This window comes from Diceros bicornis, unplaced genomic scaffold (assembly GCF_020826845.1).
Source record: "Diceros bicornis minor isolate mBicDic1 unplaced genomic scaffold, mDicBic1.mat.cur scaffold_1087_ctg1, whole genome shotgun sequence".
In the NCBI taxonomy this organism is placed as follows: domain Eukaryota; kingdom Metazoa; phylum Chordata; class Mammalia; order Perissodactyla; family Rhinocerotidae; genus Diceros; species Diceros bicornis.
In genome coordinates this window covers 9,195-20,179 of record NW_026691019.1, presented here as the reverse complement: position 1 = coordinate 20,179, position 10,985 = coordinate 9,195, and the positions used below count along the sequence as shown (strand labels likewise).

At 50.2% G+C, this 10,985-nt stretch overlaps 1 protein-coding gene across 1 annotated transcript; it reads left to right on the top strand.

Annotated features, from left to right (window-relative positions):
- Positions 1–4,617: 4,617 nt before the first annotated feature.
- On the top strand, positions 4,618–10,528 carry LOC131402448 (double homeobox protein 4-like protein 4). The gene is made up of 6 exons (XM_058537195.1): positions 4,618–4,642; positions 5,354–5,508; positions 7,534–7,566; positions 8,120–8,263; positions 9,638–9,752; positions 10,053–10,528. Exons 1-6 carry the CDS (start codon positions 4,618–4,620, stop codon positions 10,526–10,528), a joined length of 948 nt encoding a protein of 315 aa, XP_058393178.1.
- Positions 10,529–10,985: the final 457 nt, after the last annotated feature.

Genomic DNA, 10,985 nt, shown 5'->3' with positions numbered 1-10,985 from the left:
TTTCCCACACCCCCATTCAGGCTTCTCCTCCAGTGGTGCCAAGCCAGCATGACCAGGAAGGAGGAGAGACAAGGAACACTCAGCGTGGTCAGGAGGGAGGCCAAGGCTGGAAGCATTGTCCATCACTTGGGATCCCAAAGGGAGCATGTCCCCCTGTCCTGTGGGCCCCACCGCATTGTCTCCACGACTGTTGCCAAGCTCCACAGGGCCTCTGGAGGCACCATGGGCACCAGGCTGTGGGTGCCCTCCCTGAAGTCTGATGGAGCTAAAGCCTTGTCAGGACAAACGTGACCTCCTCCTCTCCTCGGCCATCTGGACCATCCCGGAACTGGAACCCAATCGAGGCCAGGGCCATAGGTCTAAGAAGGACACACGCACGCGTGTTTCCCTTCTGGCATGCCTGGAAGTCAAACATGACCTCAGCTTGGGGCATGCTTAGAAAAGGAGGGCATGCTACATTTCTTAAACGAGTGAGTCCAGGAAGGTGAGATTTTATGCTAGCTGTGAGTTTTGAACCTGGCACCTGGAAGCGACTTCAGTCTCCATCTATCAATGATTCATTTGAAGATCAAGTCCATACTCCCATGGAGTCTTTGCCTAGGAGTTTCCCTGGGAGCATTGAACTTGTACAGAAAACGGCAGGGAAAGATACAATAGCAACACCAAGCAATCACTCAGGAAAGTGGATGAAGCTCACTCTTCGGTCATTTTCACATTTGTGCATGTATGGGCATGAATAGCTCCCTATATTCTTTCCTAGTGTTTTGTAGAGAAGGTGTCCGTTATCTCAGAGCCCCTCGGCAGTCTTCCTTCATCCATGGCTCCTCCCTTCCCTTCAAGTGGTACTTTGAGCAATGCCTCTTGCACTTTCAGGTGGCATGTGACTCTCCTTAGGTACAATAAAAATATCTTTGAAAATGTAATGTGACTTCTTGGTTGTGATTTGGTCCACACGCCCTCTGTCTCATCTGTCATGCAATTCTTCGGAGATTGGCAATGCCTCCTTTGCCTGGGACGGTGCGAGAAGGAGGTCGGGATGCCCAGCTCTAGTTCAAAGCTTCTGTCTACAAAGATACCAGATTGGAATCACTAAAATCGTCCCGCAGTGAACAACCTTACCTTCGATTTGGGCAGCCTAATGCGCAAGCCTTCCTCAAGGCTGTATACATTGAGTACAAGTGCCACAATAATCCCAGCACACTCTTTATGAACAGATTATACTCAGCAGAGGTCATGTCAACCCCTAAGGCTGATGGTATTATGTAGGCCATAAAATCGACCCTCCAGGTCTCCTTGCCCCTCTCTTTATCTCTAAATCTCCCTCCCTGCCTCTCTCTCTCTCTCTTCCTCACCGAGTCTCTTTCTCTCTTTCTCTCTCTCTCTCTCTCTCTCTCACACACACACACACACACACACACACACACACACACAAACACCCAAAAGCATTTTGAAGCATACTGTGAATGCCAGTAGCTCACTTCCCTGGTTATCTCATTCTGTCTCAAGACCGTTCCCCAGTATGCTCTGAGGTAAGACATTCTGAACACACTAGCTTCATGCCCATATTTCCTACTCCCATGTGATTAGACTTGGCCAATAATGAAAGAATTCTGATATTGACCAATGAAAGCCCATACACAACTATATCTGTATCTCTGTCTACATCTGCATCCACCTCTATTTGTCTAGAGAGTGTATCACTCTATAGATATATCTAGTCCTAAAAATCCCTGCCCATCTCTCCTCCCCTAGGTTCCCCTTTGGCCATATCTCTCTATATGACAATCTACCTGTAATTTCTGTAGAGACAGGGAAAGAATGTGTTTCGCTGGCTGAACGTGTTCGGATAGAGCTTCTGAAACAAGAGTCTGGCCACGGTGGGCTCAAGACAAATGGGACTGGCTCTTTAGCAAAGGAAGCCACCTGGAGGAATGGCCCTTTTAAGAGGGGAAGAGGAAAGCTGTCTCAGGGTGCCTGGAAGCCTCAGTTCCGTTGTGTGCCGGCCTTCCGCGGACGGTGTAGCTACATCGAAGAGGCAGGTTTCAGTCCTGTGAGGATGCAATGCTGACTCCTGCAGAGGAGTCTGAGAGCCGGGGCTGGGCCATCGGAGCCTACACTGTCAATGGATGTCCTGGGCGAAAACACATCTGGGCGCTCTCAGGAGGCCCTGGCTGCTCTGCATAAGGCAGCTGCCACGCTCACGAACAACCTGCCAGACGAGGTGTCCTAGTGGGAGCTGGTGGATGTCTGACAACTAGCACGTCTGCAGGAGTAGCACTCTACGGTGAGGTTGCAGGTGCTTTTCTCTGCAAGGAGATCCGCACCCAAACCTGGGAGAGCCGCCATGAGCCCAACAAGATGATGGCATCTCCCTCTGATGTCCCGTGCCTCACAACTAGGGTCCGGGATTCGGATATATTGAACACATCCTCCTGGGACTCTTAGGCCACGTCCAGTCCCTTTGGCATCCACCCTCGGGCTCCACCTAGTGAGCACCTACATGTGGGCAAATAGTTTAAGAAATATACACATCAATGAATAAATAAATGAATGAATATACACATAAGTAAATGAAAGAGAGAATCAGAGAGTAAGGATGCCATAGCGGGCAGATTGGACATTTGGCCTCTGGAGCCAAGATCAGAACTTTGCTCCTGTACCAGGTTGGGGGTTTTATGCTTTTGGGGAAGGCTCCGCAGTTAGGGCGTCACCCCTGCAAACGAAATTGACCCCTTCGTGGAGCCTCCCTGCCCACCTGACACCTTCTGCTGTATGGCAGCTCTCTAACACAATCCTGCTGAAACCCACGGTCTGAGAACAACCTATTAAATGGGAAGGATCCTGTCCTTCCACATCGCCTTACTTCTATTTATATTTACTTCCTTTTTTTGTTTTTGTAATTGCAGTAACATTGGTTGGTAACATTGTGTAAATTTCAAGCATACCGCTATTTCTGCATTGATTACACCACGTCCACCACCCAAATACTAATTACAGTCCATCACCACACACATGTGCCTAATCATCCCTTTCGCCACCCCCCTCCTCCCCTCTGGTAAGCACCAATCTAATCTCTGTCTCTATGTGTTGATTTGTTGTGGTTTTCTTCTTCTACTTATGAGTGAGATCGTACCGTATTTGACCTTCTCCCTCTGACTTATTTCGCTTGGCATAATACCCTCAATGTCCATCCATGTTGTCACAAATGGCTGGCTTTCATTGTTTCTAAGTGCCCATCAAGGGACGAATGGATGAAGGAGTTGTGGTCTATATACACAATGGAATACTCCTTACTCGTATTTAAATAGGCGATGTTTCTTCTATGTCAAGCCGGTGGCCTTTCTGCTACCTAAAAATACACACACACACACACAGACACAAAAGCACACTCCTCCCTAGTACTATTTTAAAATAATTGAATGCATTTAGTTTCTGGTATGAATAGTCTCATCTTCACTTCATTCTCCTTAGGCTGATTTTCTTCCTCTTAGCACACAGAGTTGGGTTTCACAGCCTTGGGTGGCAAAAGTATACACTAGTGTTCGAAGGTTGGTCGTTTGGTTGGTTGGTTGCTTGCCTTGCTTGCTTCCCTCGATTTTGGGGGTTTCCTAAAAGTTATCTGGAGCATATACTCGATTGAAATGATTGACTGGTAACACTTTTTTATCCAACCATTCCTTTCAACCACAGCTGTCACATCCACCGTCTAAGCTTTTGCTTTTATAAACCCCTCATTTTTTTTAACATAAATCGGCACTTTTGGTTTCTAGTTTGTTTTCATTTTCTATGAAAGAAAGGTCTATCTTCAAAGACATGGGACTCCTGTCAGCATTCTCATGTTCTTTGAATTGTCTTCCCCCTCTCCCGTGTTGTTAAGCAGTGCTATCCTTTTCTGACCTCTTGAATCTCTTGACCTACCCTGACAATAGGCATCAAGAACAGTAGAAACCAGCTAGAGATAGTCTGTTTCCCTTCCTTCAAACCATAAAAAGTATTATGTTTCATTCCGACTTTTGAGGTTTTGACAGCAGACAATGCTTCAGCCTCCATTTCGACGTGCATGACCTGGGTTGACCTCAGCCTAGCCTTCAATGCCCTTGGGCATGACTCATGGGTAAAACCCAGAAAACGATTCACCTGTTGAATTTTAAGTATTCGTTCCTCACCCGAAAGTAAAAGGAAATGCTTCGAGGTTGGAAAAAAGTGCATTCCGGGGCATGCTGAGGGAAATGTGCAAAGTACACGATCAAAGCAAGGCTCTCCGCATTGGATATACGACCGTTATCCGCAATCACGGAAAACCCAGAGGAATGGAACGTATCAGGGAGCAAACTGTTTCTACGTGTGCAAAGTCGTCAGCCTGAAGTCAAAGTTATACTGGGAAAAGGATTATGACGGTTGCAAAGGTCCCCGCTAGCCTCTCAACTGGCCCTTAACGGTCAACTTCCACCTGTTTGGTGGGATCCCCGCAAGGTCATAAATATTGAATGAAGCGCTACCATAGGAAGCTATTGAAAGAAATAGGGGCGGGCCAAGCTGGGCCTTGATAAGCCCTGTGCTTCCGGGTACCGCTCAGTTGGCCAGCCGTCTCTGTGGAATCCAAGTGACTCTCCCAAGATGGATTCGAGCAGCTCATTAAGCGGTAAGTTCCCATCTGCATCTCGGCTCTGTAGTCAGATCATCCAAGAGCCTTCATGCTTTTCTAGCTTTCAAGAACATATCACTTACCAGGCTGGATGCAGGGACCGATTGTCTAGGGCTCTGTTTCAGCGACACTTTGTGGGCGACAGAGGGATTGTGTCGAGACAAGCTTGGACCTGGCTTCCTTGGAATGAAAATCCGAGTTGATAGCCGTGATTTCCATCAATGGCTCCTCTACTGAAAGTCTTCAAGTTGGCTCTCTGGTGGTAGAGAACAGCACATGAATTATCAAGTATTTTATGTCTAATTTTAGAAGTATATCTTTCATTCACATGGACGAAAAGTTGCATGCTTGTGGAAGGGGGACTTGCCGTTTGTCTAAAATTTAAAGGAGCTCCTTGTTATTTCCAATAACATCCCTTGTTTCTGTGGCTTCCCCATTCTGTTTGCATGTAATTATATGGATTACTTGCGTGTGGTTGGTACCTTCCCTAGGTCGTTGACTCTCGTCCTTTCCACAAGGCGCCCTCCTTGTGGACCGGCCTGTTTCCCAGTCAACGTAACCTTAGGTGCATGCTTTAGTTCAAAATGGACAGCACTCCTCAGACGTGGAAATGTTCCAAATGGCGTAAAGAGAAGAGCTAGGCTTGCACCACCGGTTTGCATCCCTGTGGAAGCCTTCCTAGTACGTTTACCCTCTTCTCTCTGACAGGCCGGCACCCACGAGGATCCCGACGAAGGAGGACCGTTTTGAATCCGAGTCAAAGGGATGCTCTGCAAGCATTGTTTCAACAGAACCCCTACCCCGGGATCGCCACCAGAGAACGACTGGCCCAAGAAATTGACATTCCGGAAGCCAGAGTCCAGGTAGGCTTGAGTTTCTCTCTCATCCTCTCCCAGGCTCAAGGTACAGACACAATCGGAGCTAAGCAATCTGCAGTCAGTCTCTTTGGTCAGGGAGTTGGCTTAGAAGCTTTTTTTCTGCTTGTGTCATGCCATGTGAAGAACGCAATCACAACAACAAGACACGTGTCTATGCCTTTCACCAACGCTGGAAATCTTGGTTTGGTGTACTCACTGATGGAGGAAGGGAGTACACTGGGTCATTCACCAGAGAGCCAAACGTTCAGTCATATGTGGTCACTCGAGAGGATTTAAGCCATGGGGTCAACATGGTCGTGATATGTTGCGCTTGATCACTGCCGTCGCTACTACAGAAGACGGAGTACCCTGCAGCACTGAGTCCTCTGGTTAAGAGTTGATGGGTGTCCCGGGTTCTCAGAGCAGTTTTTGTTTTGTTTTGACACTTGCTTTAGTGCTACCAAGGGTTTCAAATGGGTCGGGCACATGGGACAGTTTAAAGCCCAACCCCATATTGAATGATTGTCCAAGCAGTGGTCGATAGAGAAAGGAAAGTCAACCTAATGTCTCCCCTGACCAAAGAGACAGCTGGGAAGTACACGCTCACTCTAGGAGAAGCCGGCTTCAGATCGCCAACCAAGAATTTAAGGCGACTTAGCAGAGGCAGGTATTGAAGGCGGGGTTTTTGGATTTGCTCTAGTCCCCGATGAGCCACGGGGTATGGGGACTTCAATTTGAGGGCCTGCTCGGGAGGAGGCCTATTTCATGCTCTTGACGCTCCCCTTCTGGGTGTCCAAGACAACACTGACTCAAATCCTAGTACTGAATGTGCCTCCCTTGGCAGCACTTGGCCATAGGTGGTTGAGTGTCTCTGGGCCCATTTGAATCCATGGTCAGGCAGGAAAGTCCCCGAAACCATAAAGGATGAGGCTGGCTGTGCCACGGCATTTGTCCCTTTACTCCTTGCCCCCAAGGAACCACCTGTCAGGTTTGAAGTAAGTCACCAAGGAATCAGAAGTAACACTTGAGCACAATGCCTGGGACATTAGAAGAGGCCAACAGACATTGGATGTCTTTCACTCTAGACATTTTTCCTGAGAGTAGTCAAATTTTCCACACGAAACCGTCAGAAATGATTGGTGGAAGAAAATTTTAGAAAACCACTGCTCTTCTGTCTCTGGTACTGAGGAAAAACGTACCTCATCCCATTGTTTATGAGAGTGACACTCGGTTCCAAAATAGGTATGGGTATGTCAGAGCCTCCTAACCTAGAGGTGACTGTGGAATGAACTCAGTAAGAGCCAACTCTGAATGAGTCTCTCCCTAACAGCACAGGCTAGTCATTATTGACCTCCTGCTGTAGTGAATTTATTACTGGGGCACTTCCCCATGTATTGTGTGTCAGGAAATAGTACTGCCTGTGGGAACAAGAGACAGGTGAAGAAACGGTAATCAGGCACTGAGCACAGCAAAGATGAGGCGCAAAGAGCCAGAGAGAGCAAGGGAGAGAAGAGGGAGGGGGGAGAGAGAGAGACAGAGACAGAGAGACAGGGACAGGAAGAGAGAGAGACAGAGATGGACAGACAGAGAGAAAGAGAGACAGAAAGACAGAGAGAGAAACTGGTATGGTTCAAGAAAATAGGAGAGGGAGAGTGAGGACACGTTGGCGAGCTCGTTCTGCCTTTGGCAAGGCAAGCATTGTCTCCTCAATCAGGGGCATTCACTTTGGAGAGCAGGGAGATGACCAAAGAAGCAGTGATTCTTTCCACGGATTGCAGATGGTGTCTTTTCCCACATTTCGTGCTCTCCTTTGGAGAGGAAAGCATTCTCCTTTGGATAATATAGTGCCTTCGAATTATAAATGTGTCCACTCTGGGCAGACAGCTATTTCGGGGTTTTCCTTAGTCAGTTAGTTAGTTAGTTCTTAGTTAGTTAGTTAGGTTGTTTGTTCTCTTTTGAATCACTGCAAAAGATCTCTGGAATTCTGCTGACAAGAGTTGCATAACAATTGATTCTTCTTCTGGCACTCAGATTTGGTTTCAAAACCAACGCAGGAGACATCTAAGGCAGGGCCGATTGGGGTCCACAGACTCTGCGGGAGAAGGGCAATTGCATGGAGTGGAGCAGCCTCAAGCTCGCACTGCAAGTGAGTACTCAGCATTCCAGAAGCATTTGCTCCGAGGATCTCCTTCCCAAGCAAAACTCACTGCAGGGGGTTGCCAAATGTTTGGCAAAGAGCGCTTAGGAGAAGAGCCAAAGATATCTTCTTCCGGCTCCCTCAGTGTTCCAGATAGGAGCACCGTGCCCCTCTTTGGCCAGCGGGCTGTTTCTTGGCCAGGAAGGGTTTGAACCCTCTGCTCCCAAAACTGCTAGGAAGTGCAGATTCCTCTTCTCCCATCACCTCGGGGGTTTTCTCCAAGGGCTACGTAGCACTGGTCAATGACTGTCTCAGAGGACTCAGTGGGAGGAAAGGTGGTGGGAAAAAAAATATAGATGTAGATACACGTGCCCACACAAACACACAGACACACACACACCAATTTCTGTTTCACGTTGAATGTGCCATCCGCCTAAAATGCCTCTTTTCTTCCTTTGTTCCCCTTTAGAATGCCACCCAAAAGAAGGCAGGAGACAGCGGACACGCATCACTCCATCGCAAACCAGGATCCTCGTTCAAAACTTCGAGAAGAACCGATTTCCCGGCATTGCTGCCAGGGAAGAACTGGCCAGACTAACAGGCATCCCAGAGTCGAGAATTCAGGTAAGTTCTCAGTGTGTGACACACGGTTTGTCCCACGTGGAAGGGGTCTTGGCCGTTTAGTTGCTGCCGGCTAAAAGTGGGCTCTTTGGGGTCATCCCGCTGATCCAGGGCCAAGACATGGTGTGGAAAGCCCTGGCCTGGCGAGTGAGAGTCCACCCGAAGGAGGAATTTCCAAATCCAATTGGTGGTTGTGCCCATGCATGTAAAAGCAGTGGCAGGACAAAAGTGGGAAACCGTGAAGGCCGCTAGCTATTTTGAGAAAACCCTGTCTGTCAGGGCTTCTCAAGCTTAGCAGTGCTGGCATCTGGGCCCAGAGATTTCTTTGTGGTGAGGGGGGGAGCTGTCCTGTGGGTGGTGGCACGTTGCTCAGTGTCTTGGGCCTCGAGGCCCTAGGAGCCCGTAGGGACCCGGCCAACCACGCGACTCTAGCCCTTTCCCCCTCCCTTCTGCCCCCTCCCCCCTGAAGATAAGCTAATCATCTAGGGTCATTGGCCTTATCCTGGCTGGGGGTGGGGGCACCTTCACGGTTGGTTGTGAACTCTTGCTCTCCCTAAGTCATGGAGACAGTGGTTTGGGGTACATAAACTAGGAAGCAGGTTCGTAGTTGTTTCGAGACAGAGCCTCTGAAACACTCTCACTTGGATCCAAGAACCTGTGGCTCTGCTTCAACGGGCTGACAAGGCCCTGTGTTCTTGCCTCCGTTCTCCATGGATGGGGAGGAAACTGAACCACTTCGGGAGAGCTCCTTTTCTGACGCAGCCATGGAAATCGAGGGCCCATTCTAGACCCAGGTGTTGTTCACCTGGATTCGGTGGCTGCCTGTGTCTGGACCTCCCTCCACAATTGATTGGCTTGTAGACGTGTCAAGTGGAGATGTGTGCTGGAGGCATGGGTTTCAACCCAGGCCTGAACCAGCAAAGGCATCTGAGCCAGAGAAGGTGACTTTTCATTTGCATCACAGCCATTGGCAGACAGGGGATAGCTTGGTTTTGAGGAAGGCCTGTAGAGCTGACAACTTGGAGTCTTCTGGGTAAGGAAGGGGAGGGGGGCCTCTTAAGAATTTACCTCAAGGCTCATAAGGTGGGTGATACGAAGGCATGGACTCCCAGGGAGTGAGAGGGCAAGAGAGCTAGGGAGCAGGGTGTGAAGGGCCTGCCATTCTAGAAAATCAAGGTGGGATCCACACTGTTAGGCAGATGTCAGCAGTTGCCCTGAACGGGCACCTAGTTTGCAAGGACCAGGTGAAAGGTATAGATAGAATCCCCTTGAGATTAGGCCTCACGGACTTTGCCCACTGCCTGACAGATCAGGGGGCAGATAGAGCTGGAATCCCTTACTTCTTCTGATGTCCATGTCTCTCTTTTTCTGTCCCAGGTATGGTTTCAGAACCGAAGAGCTCGGCACCCAGAGCAGACCAGGAGTGGACCCGTGAAAGCCTTGATGCAAGGCCCCAATGCCAGGCCTCCTCTGGCTGCTCTGCAGGACCAAAGCAACCTGTCCACTGTCCCCAGCAGCTCACCTCCTCTCCCTGCCTGCAATCCTCTCAGGAGCATCCAATCGCTTGCTATAGCAGCTCCTCCTCTCTGCCCGACGTGCTTCCTTCCTTGGTTTTCTCCTGCTGCCTCTGTGGGCCAGTCCCCGGGGCCCCTGGTGGTCCTGCCCACGCAGCCTGTGCAGGGAAAGGAGAACACTCACCCTCCTGGGACACTTGCGTGCCACTGGTCAACCAGACCAACTCTGGGAGGGGCTCTCCCGCCTACTCACCCTCCTCTCCTGCCCCCATACCGAGGAATATGCCAGGAGCACAATGAGCACACTGGCATGGCAGCGCTGCCCTTCCAAGACTCCCCTCAGCCTGACCCTGACAATCCTAAGCAACAGTTGCAGGATCTGGCTCAGCCAGGCACATCCCACGCTATGCAGCAGTGGGGCGAGGGGCCTCAGGTTGTCACGGCCAGAGAGGAGCCTCAGGAAAGGGCAGTTCTGCAGCCTGCGCACACTGACACACACGTGTGGCAGCAGCAGGTGTTATCGGCCAAAGAGCCCGCTCCTGCGCCAGGCCAACAGCACCAGCGCTCTGCAGAAACCTCCAGCCTCTTAGATGAACTCCTCGCAGATGCAGAGGTTCAGGAAAAGGCACAACCTTTTCTGAATGGGGATCTGCAGGCAGAGGAGCCTCCAGGAACACCGGAAGAACTTCTCAGCGGAGAAGAATTTCAGGCTCTGCTCGACATGCTGCAATGCTCACCAGGGCCTCCGATTTAGGGGCAGGAAGGCATCATTTCCCACACCCCCATTCAGGCTTCTCCTCCAGTGGTGCCAAGCCAGCATGACCAGGAAGGAGGAGAGACAAGGAACACTCAGCGTGGTCAGGAGGGAGGCCAAGGCTGGAAGCATTGTCCATCACTTGGGATCCCAAAGGGAGCATGTCCCCCTGTCCTGTGGGCCCCACCGCATTGTCTCCACGACTGTTGCCAAGCTCCACAGGGCCTCTGGAGGCACCATGGGCACCAGGCTGTGGGTGCCCTCCCTGAAGTCTGATGGAGCTAAAGCCTTGTCAGGACAAACGTGACCTCCTCCTCTCCTCGGCCATCTGGACCATCCCGGAACTGGAACCCAATCGAGGCCAGGGCCATAGGTCTAAGAAGGACACACGCACGCGTGTTTCCCTTCTGGCATGCCTGGAAGTCAAACATGACCTCAGCTTGGGGCATGCTTAGAA

Bases quoted from the DNA above. Each gene is read 5' to 3' on its own strand.
- LOC131402448 (XM_058537195.1), top strand. From the start codon at position 4,618: ATGGATTCGAGCAGCTCATTAAGCG. The intron at 7,567-8,119 runs AGGCAGGGCCGA...GAATGCCACCCA, and splicing joins ACCAACGCAGGAGACATCTA to AAAGAAGGCAGGAGACAGCG. The intron at 8,264-9,637 runs GTAAGTTCTCAG...TTTCTGTCCCAG, and splicing joins TCCCAGAGTCGAGAATTCAG to GTATGGTTTCAGAACCGAAG.